The sequence below is a fragment of the Geotrypetes seraphini genome, chromosome 9 (assembly GCF_902459505.1).
Source record: "Geotrypetes seraphini chromosome 9, aGeoSer1.1, whole genome shotgun sequence".
Classification (NCBI taxonomy): Eukaryota; Metazoa; Chordata; class Amphibia; order Gymnophiona; family Dermophiidae; genus Geotrypetes; species Geotrypetes seraphini.
In genome coordinates this window covers 152,837,517-152,861,625 of record NC_047092.1, presented here as the reverse complement: position 1 = coordinate 152,861,625, position 24,109 = coordinate 152,837,517, and the positions used below count along the sequence as shown (strand labels likewise).

Genomic DNA, 24,109 nt, shown 5'->3' with positions numbered 1-24,109 from the left:
TGGAATGTTTGCCAGAGGTTGCGGTAAGAGCGGATAGCATAGCTGGTTTTAAGAAAGATTTGGACAATTTCCTAGAGGAAAGTCCATAGGCCGTTATTGAGACAGACATGTGGGAAGCCACTGCTAGCCCTGAAATCAGTAGCATGGAATGTTGCTACTCTGGGGTTTTGCCAGGTACTAGTGACTTGGATTGGCCACCGTGAGGATGGGCTACTGGGCTAAACAGACCACAGCAAGTCTCCATATCCAGGATGCTTCTTGGCACATTAGTTGAGAACCCATGCCTCCTTGCTTGTTCATGTAGAACATAGCAACTTAATTGTCTGTATGAATTCTAATGATCTGATCCTGAAAATAAGGTTGGAAAGCTTACAATGCTAATCTGATCACTTAAAGCTCCAAGAAGTCAAAGAGTGCCATATTCCCTGTTATCCATATAAGCTCCTCAACCTTGCTTTGATGCATCTGTTGTGACTGTCATGGTACGTCAAGGGAAAGGTATTCCCAAAGTAAAGTTGTTCCAATTTAGCCACAATTTGAAGTGTGCAAGTATCCGAGGATGAAGTTTTATTGAAGTAGAAAGATTATGTAAATACCGAATTCACCTGTCTTTTCGAAACCACTTAAGCTGTCGCATATTCAAGTGAGCTAAATGGAGTACTTAGACCATTGCTACCATTTGACCTGACAAAATTAAGAACGTTCATGCTGATCCCTTCTGATAAGGTTGCATCCTTTGAATAAAATATTGAATCATCTGGACCCTCAGATGGGGCAGAAAAACCATTGATCTGGTCATATCTATGTAAGCTCCAATGAATTCTATCTGTTAAGTTGGACAAAGCAGAGACTTTGCTGGTGCACTAAGAAACCTAGTCAATAGTTGTCAAAATTGTGGTTGAAACTTTTTTGGAACCCGTTGACATGCTTTTGAGGACACTTGTCTCTGGACATTCTAGGAGTTCCCTGTCCTTTAGACTTAACTCCCAATCTCTGCAACAAATATTGATTGTAGTTTAGATAAAGCTTTTTAGTACCATACTGCATCTTATTTGAATAGTAGGGCAATCTTTTGCACGATTGTTTGGAGTGTTCTGCGGTATCCTCTTCTAGAGTATCCAGAGTTCTGCAGTCCTGCTTTATAGCATCTATGGTGTCCTTTACCTTGTCTCCGAATAGACTATCCCCCGCACGTGGGGATAGGTTCAAAACAAATGCAAGGAATTTTTTTTCACCCAAAGGGTAGTGGACACTTGGAATGCGCTACCGGAGGAAGTGATCAGACAGAATACGGTACAAGGATTCAAACAGGGATTGGATGGATTCCTGAGGGATAAAGGGATCGTGGGATACTGAGGGAGGAGCTGGGAGGTAACACAAGTATAGGAAGTAAATCAGGTAATGAGTATAAACTAACCTGGTCGTGCATGTGCAAGACCGGAGGGCTAGGACTTCGATAGGAAGGCAGGACTTAAATGGGAAACCAAGGTGGCAAGGGAGCCCCTTCTGATGATTCAGACAGGTCTTGACCTGTTTTGGGCCGCCGCGGGAGCGGACTGCTGGGCGGGATGGACCTGTGGTCTGACCCAGCGGAGGCACTGCTTATGTTCTTATGTTCTTTTCATGGACATCTTAGCGTAAATTTAATTTGAAGATTTTAACCAAGTCAATCTTCTTTTCCTTCCCCTCCTTGCAAGGAAGGTCATGAAAAACATGTGTCAAAACTGTTATCCTTTCAGGCAGCCCATCTGAGCTGGGAGCTACTCCCCATTATATTGTCCTCCTCCTCAAACATGCACTTCAGATGAAACCTAAACACCCATTTGTAAATAAAAAGTTATTTATAGAACACTAACAATATATCCGTATACTTCTCAGACTCTGCCCAGCCTTTAGATGTTTATACTATGTGCTGCTTTTGTTCCCCCTTTGGATAATTCTGTTAACTGCATCAAACTACCAGTACAGCGGCATATAAATAAAATTTTATGTTACGTTTTACATTATGTTATTGTGGAGATAGCCACTACCGTTCCTCTCATAAATGTATTATAAATATCATAAGCTGTTCTGATGTTTTTTGAGTACTCTTCAAGTCTGCCATAATCTTTTCTAAAGGATCACAGGAAGATGAAAGTAGGGCATAAATCTGTTTTTGTAAATCATCCATCACCGTATACAGGTATTGTGTGAAATGAAACTGGTGAATTCTACCTGTCAACATTGAATTTTGATCCATTCTTTTCCCCATATCCATGGTCTTCATATTTTTGACTAGTGGGGCTTTTTTCATGGCCAATCAAACCACAATTGACTGGTGGGATAGCTGTGATTTCCCATGTCCCATGATATCCTGTACTTTGTATTTGTGTTCTAGACTTCGCTTCGTTACACATGATGTATAAGGTGTTGTCCAGATGTTTTTATGGTTATCCATGAGGACTTCATGTAATGGTAATGATACGTTTTTCAGAGTATCCAAGAACTTTAAGATTCTGTTCTCTTGGATCTAGTTTTCTAGTTGTTGGAAATTGTAAAACTTGAGCCATTTTTCCTAGAAAACATGAGTATGATGTATCCTCTGGTGATAAAGACCGCACCAGCTCTGGAGGTGACAGGTCAGATGGGAGTCCAGGCGAATATCTTTGAAGGAGATGTGTTATCTTTGAGTGATCCTCGATTCACAATTAACGTTGCGATCACATTTATTTATTTAGATTACTATCCCGTCCTCCTGTGAGCTCAGAACAGGTAACACATTCACAGTAGACACATGGTCAGTTATATTAGACATTCACAGTACATTACATAGGACAATCATGGTAGCTTAAGGACATGATAAGTTGCAGAGATGTTCAGAAAAATCACAGGAGATGTTTCCTGTTAAATAAGGACATGACTGATTGTATAACATAGTTCATCAGAAGAAAGTATAAGGGAAATGTTTGCTGGAGATAGTTCATTTGAAAAGGAAGGCTTTCACTGCTGTTCAGAAGCTCATCAGTGAGTTCAGTGATCTGATCTGTGCAGGCAGTTGGTTCCATAGCTGTGGGACAAAATGGCTATAGGAGCGTTTACGGGCGGTTTCCACCTGGAGAGATCTCCCTGGGGGGGGATGCATAGCTGCCTCTCTGGCTCAGAGCAGAGGAGGCAGGCGGGGGATGGACTGCTGTAGTTTGGAGGTAATGTAGGCTGGTGGGGTGAGGTTGAATTGTTTGTGAGCTATTACCATGACCTTGAATGTATAGCATTTGTTGATCGGTAGCTAACAGATGCTGATAAGGAAAATGTACTACAAGTACTATTTGTCTGGTAGTGACTTTAAAAAGGTCCTCCAGTCAATTGTACTCTCAAATCTAGACTATATAGTGCTTATGGGTGTTCTGTCCACTATATTAACAGCAGTGTAGGTAGCACAGAATTCTGTTATCCGCACATTATTTAGGTTATCAAGATGTGATAATGTATCAGTTTTATATTAGATTTTACTGGCTTAAGGTAGAGTATAGAGTGAGGTATAAATTGCTGCAACTAATTTACTGTATATACTCGAATATAAGTCGATCCAAATATAAGTCGAGACCCCCCCCCCCCCTCCCCAAGGAGGGGAAAAAATAAATAAATAAATAAAAATGGTTGACTCGAATATAAGTCGGGTGGCTTAATATTCATGTCCTGCCCACTCAGCACCCTCCCTGCCAAGCTATGCACCCATCCCCCTTCCCTCCATCCCTCCCCTGTCAGGCACTGCACCCAGTACCCTTCCTTTCTCCCCTGTCAGGCTCTGTACCCAACACCCTTCTCTCCATTCCTCCCCTGTCAGGCACTGCACCCAGCACCCTCTCTGCCAAGCTCTGCACCCAGCACCCTTCCTTCCTTCTCCTGTCAGACTCTGCATTCTCCCTCACAGGCTCTGCCCTCTGTCCCCCCCTCTCTACCCTATCTTCATACCTCTGTTGATCCCTGGTGGAGGTGCAGCAGGTTCTCTGCTGATCTCTGGTGGGCGGGCAGGAGCAAGCTTTCTGAACTCCTGCCCCACTGCTAACCGGATGCGCGGATCCACTTTGTTCATCAGCGGTACGAGCAGCAGCGCGATTTGGCGCTGCTTTCTGGCGCTGAGCGGCTTCCTTACTGGCTCCCGAGAATTCTCGCGGGTTTTTGAGAATCCTGGCCTTGTGGGGGGGGGGGGGTCACTTTGGTTCTGCAGCAATATCAAAGCTTAGCACTTGGATATAAATGTGATACTGTTTCCAAGCTACATTGCTAGTATAAAACTGAAATGGGTTATGTCACTTTATAAATTACTAATCAGGAAATCAGGAAGTATTTTCCTATATACCTTGTCACTTATCACTGGAATTTGAAACAAAAGGAATACAAAGATAGCTATGGCATTAGCTATTTCTTATGTCCTAGAGTACTAATTTTAGCTACCAAATACAAATGAAAATTCAATTATGAAATTAAAGTACAAATCAATTTCAGAATACTAATCTGCATATCCAGGCATCTGTTTATTTCTATAAGCATATGCAAGTACTCGTACTACTTTAACATTTGTATGACTGTATTTTTTCTATCATCAGCATGTCGTTAGGTTAAAGTGAATTTTAAGCTAAACATTTAGGGCTCCTTTTACGAAGATGCGCTAGGGGGCTTAACGTGCAGAATAGCACACGCTAAATTGCCACATGCGCTAGCCGCTACCGCCTCCTTTTGAGCAAGTGGTAGATTTTTGGCTAGCGCGCACTAATCCTGTACGTGCAATAAACCCGCTAGCACACCTTTGTAAAAGGAGCCCTTAGTCTCTTAAATTGTTTATTATATTTTCCCCTTTCCACACTAACAACTAATTAATACTTGAGGATAATCGATATTAGGTGGGCCAAGAGACATGTATTTACAGTACTAAAAAAAAAATAATAATCTAAGCTGGTATATATATGATTGTTAGCTGCAATGCAGCAGAAGCAGAAAGAAGAGAAGTCAGCTTGGGCCCTTTTAGCAATCACCAGCTCAACAAGCCTTGTAATATCCCCACATTTTATGCCGATTACCTTGGTAACAGAAGATCATGTTAGAGAAGGGGCAGATTTGTCTGGGCTTTTATCTGCAACAGGTTTATGTTTATGTACATCTGTGAGGCACACCATATCTTATCACATCCTCAAAGGGGTTTGTGATCCAAAATGGGTTAAGAACTCCTGATATACATATATGCAGCAAAGACAACCCCCCCAACCCCCCCCCCAAAAAAAAAAACTACAAAAAAAAATAAAAAAATAAAACTTACTTTGTTTGATTAGCCTTTTATCTGCCACCAGTACATTTTCAGCATCCACAATGATAACTTTCCCATCCCGAGGACCAACTGCAAAGTTATCAAAGCTGACATCCAGGAGGTAGAGTGCAAATTCAAAGTCATTATTAGTAAGTTGTTCTGCTATTTCCATTAGCTGCCAAGCCAGGTCCATCCTTTTTTCCCATGGTGCACTGAAATAACTCCATAGCTCTTCTCCAACATAATTTACAGCCACCATTCTTCCACATGCTCCCAGGTACTTTGCAAAAGGCCAGCCCTCATCTGATGGGAAGCTCTGCAGATGAACATATATGTGGTTATATGTTGATTTTTATTTAAAAGTACACATCCAACATTTGAAAAAAAATGAAAACCTACAGTATCTCAAGAAAGAAAATTAATATAAAATAGATTTTAATTTTATATCATAAGCACAATTAAAACCATTTTATCAAATATTAAACCATTACAAAAAGTATAATCAGAACTGGATATAAGACACACATTAAATTTGAATAGACATGGATACAAGCATACTGTGCAGCCTTTAGGCATTGTAGCTAAAGAACTAGCATGATACAAATGAAAATACCCCAACAGGGGCAACACATTTGACAATGAAAGCGTAGGGCACATGTTGGCATACAAATGGTTGCTACCAGTAAAAACGCAGGGCATACTCATCAGGTAAGGAAGCTGAAAACATACATGGACTGATATTTTATTGATCAGTGTATATTCTGCAATGGCAATTATTAGATTTAAAAAAAAAAAAAAAAAAGATGATTTATATGTTCTCTTTAAGATGACCAGTTTATGAAGATTTACATAACTAATAAGAATACGGGCTTCTGAAAGGAATGGGATGATTCATCACAGCTCTTTAAGAGCCACTAGTTCAACCACTGATTAAGAGTCGCCAGTTCAGCACAGCCTTTTCACTGAAAGACATTCCTTCTTGTTCGTTTCAGCGCCAGCTTTTCAGCCCTGTCAGTTCCATCGTGTTGGTCTGTGCATCCCAGTCAGTTCTATCGAGCGAAATCATGGCCCGTGCATTGATTGTGCATTGAAAGATTACACTTCAAAATCACAGACTGTACACCAATTGTGGGCATGATGCAGGAAGTTGACGTCTTGATGTTTTATTACTTGGGATCTAGCTAGGTACTTGGGACCTGGGTTGGACACTATTGGAAACAGGATCCTGGGTTTGACAGACCTTCAATCTGTCCCAGTATGGCAATTCTTATGTTCTTTTGATATCAGAAGGGGTGAGGGCCAGTTGATGTCCAGTGAGTTTCCACTTTTTTCACTGTTTGCTTTCTTTTAAATTCTAAACACTTTATATAAGCAATTCAATACTGTATAAGTGTAAGGGCTGAAACACAATGGAACAATGGAGAGCAACAATCTCAGCACCCTGAGGTTGTGGGTTCATATCCCACACGGCTCCCTGTGACCCTGGGAAGTCACTCAGTCCTCCATTGCCCAAGGTACATTAGATAGATTGTGAGCCCACTGGGACAGATAGGGAAAATGCTTGAGTATCTGACTGTAAACTGCTTAGATAACTTTGATAGGCAGTATATAAAATACCTAAATAAACTCTTGTTGAACTGTAAGGTGTGACGGAACCTCAAAACTGTTAAAGTAGTGATTAGGTAGCTGTGAACTATTTAAAAGTAGTGTAAAGTGTAAGAGATGGAACTTGATGGAACCAACAGGGCTGATACGCAACGTGGACTCTTGTTGAACTATAAGTTGTGATGACACCAAGGGGGCTGAAAAGCCAGCACTGAAACGGGCATGAAGGAACATCCTGTGATGAAAGGACTGCACTGAACTGGCGGCTCTTAAACAGTCACAGTGAATTGTCCTAGACCTCTTCTGAACAACATTTTAGCAGTATGGGAAATTTTCAAACCAGTAATCACTAAGACAGCAAACTGTAGAAGACAGAAAGTGAGGTTGCTTGGAAAATTCCACAATGTAGAACACCCTCACTCTTAGGGTTAGATCATCGACCTGTAAAACTTCTTCTTTAGAATTTAAATAAATAATCCACAATAGATGAAATGTTTACTTGTTCTTTATTGTTGCATACCATTGTTGGGGCAAGTAAAGTATACAACAATAAAGAACAAGTAAACATTTCATCTATTGTGGATTATTTATTTAAATTCTAAAGAAGAAGTTTTACAGGTTGATGATCTAACCCTAAGAGTGAGGGTGTTCTACATTGTGGAATTTTCAAACCACCCACTTTTTTGAGACAAAGTCCACAAGTACTTTTTACCTGGATTTGGCATCAATTTAAAGAAAACATGCATTCATACAACCTCTTTAAAATTTGCTATGAGCACAATTTATCCATAAACTTTGCTCCTGCTTTTTGTGATAGTAGATTTTCTATGACAAATAGGAATACATGGTAACATGGCAGATGACAGCAGATAAAGTCTTGTATGGTCTATCCAGTCTGCCCAACAAGAAAAACTCACAGCATAAAGTATGATGTGATACTACATATGCATACTTGATCCCGATCCTTACCATTTTTAGGGCACAGATCATAGAAGTTTGCCCAACACTGGCCTTGTTCCCCAACTTCTGAAGTTGAATCTGTCCAGCCATCAGGATAAATCTCAGCAGGACAAATCTGCTCAGAAATCTGCCCAGCGCTAGCTTTGCTTCTCAATTACTGTTGTTGCCATAGAATTACATCTACACTTGCATAGGCTAAGTTGGAAAAAGAATGTCCAAGTCAGGATACCCAAATTTGTAAGGCTTGCTTAATATGTAACTTTTTGTAAAATAGCTTTCCTTACCATCCTGCTACACCGATTCAGACAAGTGGCTTTTGTCCCCCAACCAGTCAGTGATCTCATCAGTAGTATAAGGATTGGTGCAGCCCTGGAACTCACCAGTATTTCTCTGCCTCCAGCAGATGGTGCAGAATGGACTAGTGTTAACAAGATTTGGCATGAAGGTCCTGTGGTTGAGTTTGTGCCAGGAAAATATCCCAGGGATGGCCATGTCCTTTCTCTAGTAGAGACTGGACAACTGGTTGGCATGGTTCCCCTGGGCCACCATCAGCAGGGGTAAGAAAATTGCAGTAAGCCAATTTGGCTCCCAAGGTTTAGTCCATGGACCTTCCTCTGACAGAATGAGGGAGGAGATCATGCTCTTCCCAAGCCCTGAGCCTGATTTAATGGGTTCTGGCTTTTCATGCTCCCATAGAGCCCTTCTAGTAGGGTAGAATCCCTAATTTTCCTTCCCCCCAGTAGTCTCTGAAACAAAGATGTGCTACAGCCAGCTTGGGAGTTTGCCTGAACTATGTAAGGTTTTTTTTTTTTTTTTTTTTTAAAATAAAGGGATAAAGATAAATCAAACATTGCTCATGGAGGCTGTTGAGGGCCCACCATGGTGGAAGTAATAAGCAGGGAAGAATCTGGGTAGTTCTTCATCCCCACTTCAGGGAGGGGATTCCTGCAGATGAGGACATTCAGTGCAGAAGCCAGCTCCTACTGTGCCTCTGCACCAAGGGCATGCATTGTTACTTCAATGGTGAGGTGAGTTTCAGAACCGATTGTGGTCACTGAGGTGCTTAGATTTCCATGTCAGTGAAAACTGTGGCCATCCTGGGGACATTTTCAAAGTATGACAGAGATCAAGATGCCTCTTGCTGGCTGATGCAGTAGAGAGTTGAATGCCACCAATAGGCTGTTTGGGGGGGATCCTAGCCTGCTGCAGCAGAAAGTCTGGGAAAAAGAGATCTCTTCCTACTTAAGCACTCCTACCCCCTGGGTGCTGAATGTTCTCTGGCATTTGGCTTGAGAGCTCAGAGGGCTTTGCTGTTTGGAGGCCTAGTCGTGCTCTTCAACTGCAAACTGCCAAACAATGCTCCTACTCCCACTTCATGCAGAGCCACAGGAATCAATTGTAATAAAAACATACCTCTTCACGTTAACTCCCCTACCACGACAGATGGATTACAAAGAAATATATTGGTACTAGATCCTCGGTATGTCGCGTTAGGATAAAACTTGTATCGAAAAAATCTTGTACTATAACTATGACAAATTGTAACCCGTTAACCTGTAACCCATTCTGAACTCTTCAGGGAAAACGGGATAGAAAATGAAATAAAGAATTCCCTGAACCATGCTATATATGCATACACTAGCTAACACATGCAAATATCCAGCAGAAAATCCTACCTCTAAAGCTGTTTTTGTCATATACAGCAAGATTCAGGTGTTAAGTTCCCAAACTGAATGCTACATTAGGGTGTGCATATTCATTTTTAAAGAAAACGAGTGAGACGCAAAAGAGTCTTTTGTACTTCACATGCTTTCATTTCTCAGATACAGCTGGAGCTCATGGATGTTGCAAAGTCATGTTCCACTTTACGTTAAAAAAAAAAAAAAAAAAGAAGCTAGTTAACAGCCAACTTACAGAATTGGTGCTTGCCACAAAACATTTCCAGACCCTAAATACCATAGTTAAGCTCTGGAACGCATTGCCAGAGGTTGCGGTAAAGTAGATAGTGTAGCTGGTTTTAAGAAAGGTTTGGACAAATTCCTGGAGGAAAAGTCCATGGTCTGTTATTAAGACATGGGGGAAAGCCTCTGCGTGCCCTGGATCGGTAGCATGGAAAGTTGCTACTCTGAGTTTTTTGCCAGGTACTAGTGACTAAAATGGACTACTGGGCTTGATGGATCATTGGTCTGACCAAGTAAAGCTATTCTTACGTTCTTATCCAATGGAGTACTAGGTAGCCTCACTTAAGTACATTTTATATAAAAATGTTTTCGCTTATGGCCTTGCTATCTTATCCAATGTCTATTTTATTATTGCATGTCTTGTCTAGACTAAGTTTCTAAAGGCCTGTACATTGTTTCTCTGAAAAGAACTTACTGCTACTGTATATACACACCAAACTAATATCTACAGCCTCCTCTGGAGTCATGAACTGTGGGGCTGTTATATGGCCAGCCAACCCATGAAGGGTAAAATCTGCTCTGTTCAAGATTTCTGGCCAGTCCTATCAGTGTCTGCTCTCTGATTTAGAAGGAAAAAGCCTTTTTGCTTGGGTATTTATTAGACTTCCAAAATCAACCTCACCACCACCACAGCAACTTCAGTGGAAATGGTTCAGCGGATGAATAATTTGGTCTGTTTGGACTAATTAATGTGATTGATTTTTATTTTTTTTTAAAAAGGTGAACAGCTATTTAGAGAAAGCTCAAATAACTAGTCTATTATGCAAGAACAGCAAATTTGATGAACAGGTGATAAGTTCTTGCATCTTACACATCTGCCGGAGTTTAAAATACCACTACTTTTGTAAACTAGTTTTCCCAAAGGAACATGCCTAACTAGTACAGATGTCAACATTGCTCATCTGCATGAACCTAAAAAGGTTACCATAATCCACTTTGGATACTGGATTTAGCAAACCTACTTACTTATCTCATCACAGTCATAGATACGGAAAATTTTAATGCATTACTGTACTTCAGAAAATTTGGGATTTCTAGAATAAGTATATGGTCTGTTAATCTCCTATTTAGAAATAGAACAGTGTGAATTTCACGGTTCAGTATGGGACAATTTTACTAGAACAATTCTTTCTTGCCCATAAGAACAAATTTCTTGAAAATTAAAGGCTTGTGAAAAATGTTTACTGCACACAAGATGTTTCTAATGAAGCTGTTAAGTGTTCTGTCTCAATGGTTAGAACTGATCAACCGAAGTGTTAAAAATCTTAATTAAAGAATATAAAGTTATAATGTATTGTTTAATATATACTAACAGATTCAAAAAAGTCTTTGTGGTTATCAAAGACCTTTTTATTACAAGAGTTAAGGGAATTCTGCCAACATCTGCACATGTACAAACATCTCCTCATCTTTGGCTTCCTTCCAAATGGCATACAAAAGTCACATCTACATTTCATTACCCAAGTCTCCAGTACAGAAGGGAAAAAAAGGAACAAGTGTCACTTTCAGCAATTTTATATTCATATAATTCTGACAGCATAATTAAGATTCAGATCATGTCATTGTAAGCAAGGCTTTACAACTGTTACAAAATGTTTCAGTATATCACCACATCCAAACACTAATATGTAAATTCTGGTTTTCAAGTCATGGATTCAACAATTCCTGCAGGACTTTCATGGGACAAAATTCTCTTGCCTTGTAATCCATCTCACTTTCTCTTAAAAAAAAAAAAAAAAAAAAAAAAAAGAGGCAGGGAAGAGAATACATGACAAAATGTTTTTCTTCAACTGTGAATGCACAAAGCCCCCTTCCCCTACAGTTCATTTCTGCCACCACCAACCTCCTCTTCAAAGACAGTAGGGCCTTGCTACAACACAATCTTTCCTTACATCTTATTGATTATGCAGCCCTTGATTATGCACTGCTGTACCCTTTTAGATACAAGCACCAAAAAAGTGGACCATTAGTGTCTCCCTTGCTTCAAACTAATAATAATAACAACTATTTTTATATACCACCATACCACAAACAGTTCTAGCGGTTTACAAGGGAAGAGACTGTATACAGACAGCGACATTAGAGAACTTTCGAAATTATGTTGGCATGTTAAGTTTAGTCAGGTTTACCTGGAAGTGTTTTGGAAGTACATCAGGTTGAAGTATATCAGGTTGAAGTGGGGTCAGAGAAATTTGTCAGAGATAAGTTTTTATTGACTTCCTAAACGTTTGGTATGAAAGTGCGTTTGAGATGAAGTTCATTAAACATTTGTTCCATTTGCCTGCTTGGAATGATAGTGTTCTATCGAGGTATCTCTTGTAGGTGCAGCCCTTTAGGGATGGAAAAGCAAACAAGTAGGTACCTCGTATATTAGTTGTGCCTGAGAATTCAAATTGGTGAGACAGATAGGTTGGGGATGAACCTGTCATGGTTTTTAAGCAAAGGCAAGCAAACTTAAAAATGACCCTTGCTTCCACAGGCAGCCAGTGTAGTTTTTTGTATTATGGGCTTACATGGTCTGATTTCTTGAGGCCATAAATAAGATGGACTGCAGCATTTTGGATGACTCTGTCGTTTGATGGTTTTCTTGAGAGATTCAAAGTATATAATATTGCAGTAGTCTAAGGTACTTAAGATCAGGGATTAGGGATTATTTGTTTCTAAGCAAAGTGGTCAATGACAAGAGCAATTTGTATTGCTCTGTTGGTCATTGCTCAGCAGAATTCTCAGACTGCTATCCAGCAAACTCTTTCTAGTGATCCTTTCTCTCCTACCCAAAGCGCAGTGGTCAGCAGGAGGTAGCCTCAAAACAGGCTGCTTGCAGCAAGCCCCAGCAGGGCTTTCCCTCAGATGCGTCGGAGGAAAGGTCCTGCCAGGGCTGGTCACGTCAGCCTGTTTTGAGGCTGCCTCCTACTGACTGCTGCACTTCGGGGAGGGGGGAGCGAGCAAGCAAGGGGGTTTGTGGCTCAGGACCATCACCTGCTTCTGCCACATCAGGACTGTTGTCACGCTGGTGCTTCAGGGAGGAAGGGGGGGAAATTGAGTGTTAGACAAGGTCTCTAACACTCTCGCAACTAACCAAAAAACAGTTATCAGATATCCTTCCCTATGTGTGCCAGATAACTGAGATTCTACTGTACCACATTTTTAAAAAATGGAGTAGCAGGGTCTAGATTACAGGAAAAGTACAGTTACTTACCGTAACAGGTATTATCCAGGGACAGCAGGCAGATATTCTCGCATGTAGGTGACATCATCCACAGAGCCCCAGTACTGACAGATTTAAAAGTGCATTGCCACTTTAAGAACTTGAGAAAGTTTGCAAACTGCCTGCGCCGCACATGCGCAACTGCCTTCCCGCCCAACATAGGCTATGGCTCCTCAGTTCCGTAAGCAAGCTAAGAAGCCAACCAGGGGAGGTAGGCGAGTTGGGAGAATATTTGCCTGCTATCCCTGGATAACACCTGTTAAGGTAAGTAACTGTGCTTTATTTCAAGATGCATTTGATGCATTTGATGCATGAAAAGTAATATTTCAGGTTTCTATATTCTTCTCCTCTTATTAAAACCCGGTTTCTACCAGGTTTCTATATTCTTCTCTTTTTATTAAAACCTGTTACTACCCAATGTATTTTCCCATTGATGTTAAATTCTAAATATAAAAATTGTAACTTTCCCCTTCCTCCCCAACCTCTCATGTCTGTCCAATGTTATTTGTCTTTTGTTTAAAATTTTTTGTTACTCTAATTGTATTACCACATTCTGATGGTTTTTAAATTGTACATCGCTTAGATATTGTTATAAGCGATTCATCAAATGAACATTAAACTTGAAACTTGAAACTTTATCCCGGGACAAGCAGGCAGCATATTCTCACATGTGGGACTACCTAGCTTACTAGAATGGGGTGGAGGGAGTTTTGGCCATTAAGAAAATAATTTTGTAATACTGCTTGGCCGAATTGAGCATTCCATCTGAAATAAGACTCTAGACCAGGGGTCTGCAACCTTTAAGACATAAAGAGCCACTTGGACCCGTTTTCAAAAAGAAAAAAAAACTTGGAGCCGCAAAACCATTATAAAACAAATCTAACACTGCATATATTGTTTCTTATCTTAATGCTATATACAGGATCACTAAATTGAAAATAAAATCATTTTTCCTACCTTTGCTATTTGGTGATTTCATGAGTCTCTGGTTGCACTTTCTTCTTCTGACTGTGCATCCAATCTTTCTTCCTTTCTTTCAGCCTCCTGTATGTTTCCTCTCCTCCAGACCTCATTCTCTCCCCCAACTTTTTCTTTCTGTCTCCCTGTTCCCCCTTCTTTCTGTCTCCGTGCCGTCCCCCAAGCCACTCGGTTTGCTGCCACCGCAATCGGGGAACAGCCCCCAAGCCACCGCCGTCCCAAGCTTTCCCTGCAGAAGTGTTGCGCTGACCAGCATTCCGCTCCCTGACGTCAATTCTGACGTAGGAGAGGAAGTTCCGGGCCAACAAGGCATTTCTCCTCATTCCATCCAGCCTGAGCCCCATCTCTCCTTGATCCAGCATTTCCCTTCTGTGTCTGTCAGAATTACCATTCCACCTATTTTCCAGCATCACCCTTCTTTGTGTCCATCTCACCTATATCCCTATCTCACCACTTTTTCAGAATCTTCATTTGTCTCTGTCCTTATCTTTACGCCATGTTCACCATTTGCCCTTTCAATGTCTTTATCTCCCCCCACACACTTTTTCAGCATTACTTCTATGTCTCTATTTCACCTCCTCTTCATGTCCCCTCTGTATCTCTATCCTTATTCAGTAGGTCCTGCTTACCCTTTCTCTTCTTTGTGTCACTATCTCCATTTTCAGCTTTCCCCCCTTTTCCTTTGTTACTGCACCCTGTAGCTAGAATCTTTCCACCCTCCCTCCACTCCGGCCCAGCCCAGTATGAAAGATTTCCTTTTGTTTCCCTCCCCTCTCTCTTTCTCTCTCTCTTCTGCTCCCTCACCCACGAGTCCTGCATCTGGCCCTCTCCCTTCTACCTGCACCTGGCAACACCCCCCTGCTCCGCGGCTCTCTTCAGCAACTTGTCAGCAGCGGTGATCAAGACAAGCTACCGACATTGAGGCCTTCCCTCTACGAGTCCCGCCTTTGTGGAAAAAGGAAGTTGAAACAAGCGGGACTCGCAGAGGGTAGGCCCCGACGTCAGAAGCTTGTGCTGAGTTGCCGAAGAGAGCCGCGGAGCAGGGGATGTGGCCGGAAGCAGGTAGAAGGGAGAGGGAGATAGGAAGGCTGTAGATCTCCGGAGCATGACACCGACCCCGGCCAGGATGACTTCTTTTTCAGGCACCTTACAAGTCCAGCGTCGCGGGGGAAATAGCCATGCTGAGCAGTGAGCTCAGCACTACACAGATGAAAGCCTTGCTTGCTGATTGGTCCGGCGGGGCGGGGCCGCCGGACCAATCAGCAAGCAAGGCTTTCATCTGTGTATGTGCTGAGCTCACTGCTCAGCATGGCTATTTCCCGCCGCGACGCCGGACTTAAGCTGCATGCCTGCGTGACACACTACCGGAGCCGCAGCAAAGGTGGAAAAGAGCCGCATGCGGCTCTGGAGCCGCAGGTTGCCGACCCCCGCTCTAGACAGTAGTGAGATGTGAATGTATAAACTGAGGACCAAGTAGCAGCTTTACAGATTTCATCAATAGGAGTTGAGCGGAGGAAAGCAACTGAAGCTGCCATAGCTCGGACTTCATGAGCTGCGATGTGACTCCCCAGTTGCAGCCCAGCATGAGCATAACAGAAAGCAATACAAGTCGCTAACATATAGATATAGTTCTCTTGGATACAGCACAGCCCAACTTGTTAGGATCAAAGGAGATGAAAAGCTCAGGAGATGCTCTATGTGGCTGAGTTCTCTGAAAGTAGTAAGCCAAGGCTCTTTTGCAGTTGAGAATATGAAGAGCAATTTCTCCAGGGTGAGAATGAGGCTTAGGAAAGAACACTGGAACTACAATAGACTTACTGAGATAAAATTCTGTGACTACTTTTGGAAGGAATTTCAGACGGGTGCGAAGTAGAGAATGACACGGTGACAAAATTCATCACCGTTCCCGTCCCCGCGGATAACAGCGGGAAACCATCTTCATGTCATTCTTTAAGGAAAGAGGGAAGAATCAGAGTATGAATGGCCACAACCACTGACCCGCAAGCTTTGCTTTGAATAATGATGGTGTAAAAGGACCGAGGATGAAATAGACACTAGAAAATGACATGGGTTTATTTCCCGCGGTTATCCGCGGGGACGGGAACGGTGATGAATTTTGTCACCGTGTCATTCTCTAGTGCGAAGCACAACTATCTCATGATGAAACACTGTGAACGGCGGATCTATCATCAGTGTTTGAAGTTCACTTACTCTTCGAGCAGAGATAAGAGATGAGAAAAACCACTTTCCAAGTAAGGTATTTTAGAAGAGCTGAAGACACCAAATACAGCATTCATAAAGCTGAATTCATAGGAGGCTTCATAAGTCTAGAGAGAACATCATTGAGATCCCAAACTACAAAATCCTTTCATGAATCTGGACACAAGAGGATGAGCAGTTAGAGGTTTACCATCAACTGGGCTGTGAAAAGCATTGATAGCACTGAGATGAACTCAAATAGAAGTGGTCTTGAGGCCTGAATTGGATAAATGTAGAAGATAATCCAATACTGCAGATATACAGGTGGATGATGATGAAGAGTACACCAAGTGGAAAATCGTGTCTATTTCTGCTGGTAACACTGCTGCGTAGATGGTTTTCTTGATGCTTTGTCTGACAGGATGAGAAAGATACACCCCACCCAATGTCAGCCCGAGAGGTACCAAGCTGTCAAGTGTAGCGACTGAAGATTAGTATGCAGAAGAAATCCGTGATTCTGCGTGAGAAGAGATGGAAAAACTTGAAGAGGGATTGGTTCCTCGATACTGAGTTGAAGTAGAAGGGAGAACCAGGGCTGCTTGGGCCACCGAGGAGCTATAAGAATCATGGTGGCCAATTCTTGTTTGAGCTTGACAAGTGTCTTGAGGATGAGAGGGATTGGAGGAAATGCATTTAACTTATGTCTCCAATCCAGAAGAAATGCATCCGGTTCCAGTCATTGGGGAGAGTACTGCCTAGAGCAAAATTGGGGCAGCTTGTGATTGTGGGGGGATGCAAATAGGTATATCTGAGGAGTCCCCCCCAAAGAGAGAATATGCGATATAGAACTGCAGAGTTGAGCATCCACTCGTGTGGCTGAAGAAACTGCTGAGTGTCTGTGAGAGAATTCTGTTCCCCTTGAATGTATACTGCTTTCAAAAATAAATTGTGAGCTATCGCTCTGTTCCAAATCTTTTAGGCTTTCTGACAAAGGAGAGAACCTGTGCCTCCTTGCATGTTTATGTAATACATTGCAACCTGATAGTTCATGCGGATTAGGAGGACGTGGTTGGTCCCAATGTGCTGAAAAGCTTTGAGAGCATTATAGATCGCTCTGAGTTCTAAGAGATTGATATGGCAAAGCTGGTCTTGGGTAGACCAGTGAAAAGAGAGTGAAGACCGTCTAGATGAGCACCCCCGCCCCAACCCAAGCATAGATAGACAAATCCATGGTCAGAACCTTCTGATGTAGAGGTGAGTGAAACAAAAACCCTCTAGAAAGATTGGAAGAGTTCATCCACCACTGCAGAGATTGTTGAAGTGAAGATGTGACTGTAATGTGTTGAGACAGTGGGTCGAGAGTTTGAGACCACTGATATGTGAGAGTCCATTGAAGGGTCCCGAAATGAAATCTTACAAATGGAGTAACATGCACCGTAGAAGCCATGTGACCCAGGAGCACCATCATTTGTCTGGCCAAGATTGATGGAAGATAAGTCTGATCGCAAAGCTGAATCAAATTGTCTTGTCTGCTGAGGGAGAAACGCTCTGAAATGAATGGTGTTTAGAAGAGCTCCGATAAATTGTAGATTCTGAAAGAGTTGAAGTTGGGATTTGGGAAAACTGATTTTGAACCCCAACTGCTGAAGGAAGAGAATTGTCAACCGAGTCACTGCCATCACCCCTTGCGAGATTGGATCTTTGATCAGCCCATTGTCCAGATAGGGAAACACCTGGAGACGAAGCCCGCAATGGTGCTGTCACTACAACCAGGCACTTGGTGAATACTCTGGGAGAGGATGCAAGGCCTAAAATTAGGACTCTATGTTGGTAATAGTGCTGTGCCACCTGAAATCTGAGGCATTTCCTGGAGGACAGATGCACTGAAATATGAATATAAGCTTCTTTCAGATCTAGAGAGCTTAGCCAGTCGTTGCAATCTAAAAGAGGATATAAAGTTGCCAGGGACAACATACAAAACTTTTCCTTCACTAGAAACTTGTTCAGGCCCCTGAAGTCTAAGATTGGACCTCCCGTCTTCTTTGGAATAAGGAAATACCAGGAGTAAAATCCCCGATTCTTCTGGAGAGGTGGAAACTCTTCTAATGCATTGAGAAGAAGAGATTCTATCGCTTGAAGGGACATCTACTGGTGGGGGTTGAAAGTTGATGATCTGGAGGCATAGTGATGAAGTGAAGAGAGTATCCCTCACGAATGACTTTTAGAACCCAGAGGTCTGTAGTTCTTAATTTACAACGGTGATAATACAATTGTAGCTGACCTCAGATTGGTTGGGGAAGATGCTGAGAAAGAGGAACATCTTTCTAGAAGCTCATCAAAATGACTGAGCAGGCTTTGAAGGAGCTGTTGATTGAGCTTTCTTAGGGCGCTGTTGCTTTTTTTGCTGCGGTCTAGGAAGAGCAGCTGGTTTTGAAGAAAAACGCCTTTGATATGAAGAAAGCTTAAAAGATTTAGAATTTGAAGGCTTAGATTTAACCAAAGCATCCCAATGTTTCGCATGGTCAGTTAGCTTTTTGGGTAGTGTTTTCAAGTCAGCAAAAAGCTAATCTCCTAAATAGGGAATGTTAGCTAATCTGGCCTGAAAATTGATGTTTATATCTAAGACTTTTAGCCATGCGAGATATCTCATGGCCACTGACATAGCTGAGGCTCTGGAAGATAATTCAAATGCATCATAAGCAGATCTTGCCATATACCTTCTTGTAGATATTGAGAAGGAATGTATTTATCAAAAGGAGACAATTTTCGACCTAGATGCTTGATATAGCAGGAAATATAGGAATTGTAATTTAGTACTCTGTTCGCCAACATGGAAGCCCTTCACATCCTGGTGGGCACTGAGGCATATACTTTTGATAGAGTAGATTTTTTTCAAAGTCAACTCTACCACTAATGACTGGTGCTGAAGCAATTCTTATACAGAGTCCAACTTTCTAGGAGCCACTGTAACGGTGAGGGGCATTCCCAATTCTTGTGAAGAGTCTCTGAGAATGTCATGTAACGGTAATCTGAGAAGTTCTTTAGGAGGCTCATCATAATCTAAGGCCTTCAAATATTCATTACTGTAGGCAGCATCAGCTTCTAGCTTGACTGTTAGCTTTTTTCTCAATTGCCTAATAAATTTAGTGAAAAAGTCTTTCAGTAGAAGATTTAGCCCTTGGTGGAGCCTTCTGTGGAGACTTTTCCAAGGGAGTGTCATAAGCCTCCATTGTAGACTTAGACTGAGGATTTGTCTAAGTCAGTGGTTCCCAACCCTGTCCTGGAGGAACACCAGGCCAATTGGGTTTTCAGGCTAGCCCTAATGAATATGCATGAAGCAAATTTGCATGCCTATCACTTCCATCATATGCAAATCTCTCTCATGCATATTCATTAGGGCTAGCCTGAAAACCCGATTGGCCTGGTGTTCCTCCAGGACAGGGTTGGGAATCACTGGTCTAAGTCACAGTCATAAAAGGGCTTTGGTGAAGGAATGCATCGAGAAGATCATGGCTTATGTGGAGTCCGGTGCCAATCCGATGATGAGGTAGTACTCGAAGCTCTTTTTCTCTTCGAAGAACATGAGGGAGAGCAATGTTTTCTTTTGGAAGCATGCGAGGAGGAATGATGCTTACTGGTCTGAGTGTCAAGAGGAGGAGGAGGAATGACAATGTCTTGAACTGGATTGATGCCTCGACGGAGAACTGGATCTGCGATGTCTAGGCATGGAGTGTCGATGCCGTTCGGGAGAACCAATTATGGTACCGCTAGATCTAACAGACTTATGCTGAGGCTGGGCTGGTACCGAGGGAGTCGATACTGGGGTAAGCAATTTGAAAGCATCACCCAACTCCGCATCGGTGCCGCAGCTTGCCTCGGACAGGGTGACCTCGATGAGGATGCACACCTTGATGCTGAGGCAAGCTGTAATGGTGGTTGTCACTGTTTGGTCAGCATCAAGGGACTCGATGCAAGAATGACCTGCGATGCCGATTGGGAAGCTGGTGGCTTCTTAGCTGGCTTATCAGACAGAGCTAGATCTCCCAACACCAGTGTTGATGTCAAAGTCTTAGATGTCTAAGGTTGAAAATGTCTTCTCGGTGTCCATGCTTGTCCCTGAAGTTTGTGGCTCTTGATGGAACGTTTCCGCAGGGAACACCGAGCGCAAGATTCTACCCGGTGTTCAGGCCCAAGGCACTGCAAGTACCAACTGTGTGGGTCGGTGATAGAACTTGGCCTTTGACACCTGCAGCACTTTTGAAACCCAATAACAGCCTGGACATGGACGGAAAGACCATGTCAGCCAAGTCAAACTCAATGGCTGAGAGAAAAAACGAAGTCCCTCGATGGCAAAAATCCGTGAGAAAAAGAGAAAAGAAAAAAGATTAAAAAAAAAAAAAAACTAATGAAAAAGCAATATTTAAAAGAAAAATGTGTGAGCGGGAAGGTAAAATGTAAAAAACTGAACGTTCAGAGACATAACTTCTTAGCTCCACGGAAAACTAAGAACTGAGGAGTCGCGAGCCTACGTCGGGCAGGCAGGCATTCGCGCATAAGTGGTGCAGGCAGTTCGCAAACTCTCTCAAGTTCTTAAAGTGGTGATGCACTTTTAAGCCTGTCCGTATCGGGGCTCCATGGATGACGTCACCCACATGTGAGAATATGCTGCCTGCTTGTCCTGGGATAATGCTTTTAGTTGAAGTTCCTGCTATTTTCTATGAGTTTATTCAGTGGGATTACCTTTTCTTTCATCAGGATTTGATTAGAACCTAATTATGTGTGAAAATAATGTATGCTAAAATATAGACCTTCTTAGGGGAATTACAAAAGCTTATCATTATACAATATAATTAACTGTGATTGCTATTCCCAATATCTTTGAGCAAGGTTCATTTTCTTACAAAATATTTACAACCCAATTTTTAAGTCTTTGTATTGTTTTTAGATCAAATTTTATCCACCAAGTACTGCCAATTTAAATCTAGTTATAAACATATTTGAATGCAAAGATGGAGGATGAGAGAAGAAAAAAAGACACTACCATTTGGAAGTTGAATGACACATAAACTACACAAACTGTGTGGTCCCAGACTCAAAGGAACACATTTAAAGCCTTCCATTATTTCTGTAAACACACCCAGTGGCATGTTGTGGCTTATGTTTTATGAGACACTGTGGAATCTAGCACTCTTTCATTGTACTATGAATACTTAAACTAAAGAAAAATGAGTTAAACTGATTTGGCAGCATGCAAATTTGAGTTTATGAAAGTTATGTTTGGCTTATATTAATTATTAAAAAGGAATGATCTTATACTACATGTTCTAATTTGAGCACAATTAGACAAGTTTTGTTAGCCACAGGGTTAACAGTGGCAGAAATCCACTAATGATTTTTCTTCATTTGAATTTACAGAGCATATTTCAAGCTTTTTGTTGTGCGTTATGGCTAATTCTTTTTTGTACTAGAAAAGCATACTTCAAGAAATATGTTTGTTCCTTCCTTCCAAAAAGAAACAGAACAGAATAGTAAATGATAGAGGAAAAGTGAATTAAGTTATGTAGGGCTATCCCTGCTTTACCTTTTGGAGGCTTTAGGCCTAGCTCAGGCAATGAACCATCTTTTCTCTCCAGAAACATTATGGCTTTGTTTACAAGCGGTGTGTGTTCACAGCCAAGGTTATCCAGAAGCATTGGATCCCTCTTGCTCTGTGAAGATGTATAGAATCAAGCTTTGCAGGCAATACTATGAGCTGCATCTCGTTCTGTTATCTTGGCAAGACATGCTGTCTGACCAGAGGATTCATCAAGCCTATTCACTATTTTTCTGTGTCCGACAATACCCCTTTTGGACAGGTTCTAATTAGCCCATGTGTGTCACCTGTGCACAGTGAATGAGAGAAACTGTGTAAACTGGACTCAGTAGAGTTTGGGCTTGGAGGAGTTCAGGTCTGAACCTGGGGAGCTCAGAAGAGCATTTGGAGGAGAAAATAAGCATCCCATCAGCTGATGGGAAGAGACTATTTTGTTTTTAGACACTAGGGAACTTTGTCTCTGGGCTGCAACTTTTCAATGCTGAAGTGGCAGTTGAGTACTTTGCGACTGTTATCTGACCAAAATACCTTCTGCTGTAGCAGTGCTGGGATTTTAGATCAGACCTGCCAGAACTTCTGGGCTCGCTTTGATGCTTGTAGCCTGATGAAAAATCATTTCTACAACATCCATTGCTGACCTCAGCTGAAAAAGGGTGATAAGTGATTCTTTACAGTTCCAAAGGGTTACACAGAATTAACCTTGGCTTGCAAAAAGGGTTGGTTATACTTGGGACTGTGGTAATTAGCCTAAGCCATATTTATACCATGTTTCCTCCAAAATAAGACAGTGTCTTATATTCATTTGGGGACCAAAAATGGCACTAGGTCTTATTTTCGGGGTATGCACATGATCATCTCTCCCTCCCTCTCCTTCACTCCAATTCTTCCTCTTTCCTTTCTCTCCCCCACATGTGCAGCATCTATCCTCCCCTCCCTCCCCCCTGTGCAGCTGAAGTTTGCCCAGCTTCTATCCTTCCACTCCCGCCTATCCCTCGTGCAGCCTTGCCCAGCTTCTATCCTTCCCTCCCTCCCCTCGTGCAGCATAACCTTTGCCTAGCTTCCATCCTTTCCTTCCTCCCATCCCTTATGCAGCAGAACCCTTGCCCAGCTTCTATCCATCCCTTGTGCAGTAGAACCCTTGAGCGCCCCCCCCCCCCGCCACCACTGTCATCAGTAACGCGGCAGAGTGAAATCCCCGACGGATAAGGCCAAGCAGCCTATTTAGAGTGCTGCCAGCCCGACGCTGCTTCGGTTGAAGGTAGGGCTTGCTCGCAGTCGGCGGGGAAGGATGAAGGGTCAAGCATGGGTTCAGCTGTGTGGTTTGGGGGGGGGGAAGGGCGGGTTGAAGAGTTGCTGGCAAATCCCGAGACTAGGGTTTATTTTTGGGGTAGGGCTTATATTAAAACCTACCCCAAAAATGATGCTGGGGCTTATTTTTGGGGTAGGTCTTATTTTCGGGGAAACACTGTACTTGTTGCTTTATAATCTCTTCTCAGATAATCTTAGTAATGTAACGATATACAGTATATATTGTGTGGTATTATTTTAGTTATATTTACTGTTAGAAATTGTTTACATATATTGTATACACCAATTGTTTGTTTATACAGTATATTTATAATTATTAGTATATTTTTTGTACTGCTTACAATATTTTTCAAAGACATTGTTCTTCTAACATGATTTATTCATACTTTGGCATCATTATTCCCATAAAACAGCAGTAGTAAGTAGAACTTTAGTGAATTATAAGGTGCTGTTTCACCTAGCTATGAGTCCAGAATAATTACTGTACTGTGATTGTGTAATCTATTAGCACATGTCCTACAGTTAGTCTTGATAGGTTGTCTGAGAACTAAGACCATGAGAAGTGTTTCTAAAGATTTTTGATAGTTTAACCTCATCAAAACAGAAGATAATCTCCCCATTAGATGGAAGCTAGAGAACCATAGTGATGGCTGAAGTTCAACATTTTGAGAAGAGTGAAAGACAGAGAGATTTGACAGAATAGAAATCAGATTTTATGCTGAAAATTGAATTGAGCCTGTGTGCTTATTACTGTAATATACAAACATTGGACAGCTAATCAGTTCTGTATGTTTAAAAGAAAAAGAAAAGATGTATTTTATTAACAGTGTTCAGTTCTGTTTTATGTTAAATACTAAAACTTGAATAGGCTAATATGGAGATTAGCAAGAAAGGAAGAATATTTCAATGGGCTAAGATAGCTAGTCAACTGTATTGTGCTTCCATTCCATCACTTATATTTAACATACTGGATATGTAAGAAAAGCTGTTTTCCTCCCTTCCCTTTTTTCCCTATA

At 41.8% G+C, this 24,109-nt stretch overlaps 1 protein-coding gene across 2 annotated transcripts in view; it reads right to left on the bottom strand.

The window, feature by feature from the left end:
* The window catches only part of DIPK2A (divergent protein kinase domain 2A), a 76,138-nt gene that overhangs the window by 5,720 nt on the left and 46,309 nt on the right, over positions 1–24,109 (bottom strand). For both annotated transcript variants that reach the window (XM_033958492.1, XM_033958491.1), the window contains exon 2: positions 5,294–5,597. In XM_033958492.1, coding sequence (XP_033814383.1) covers positions 5,294–5,540 — 247 coding nt within the window. In that variant the 5' untranslated portion in view covers positions 5,541–5,597. The remainder of the gene's footprint in view (positions 1–5,293; positions 5,598–24,109) is intronic.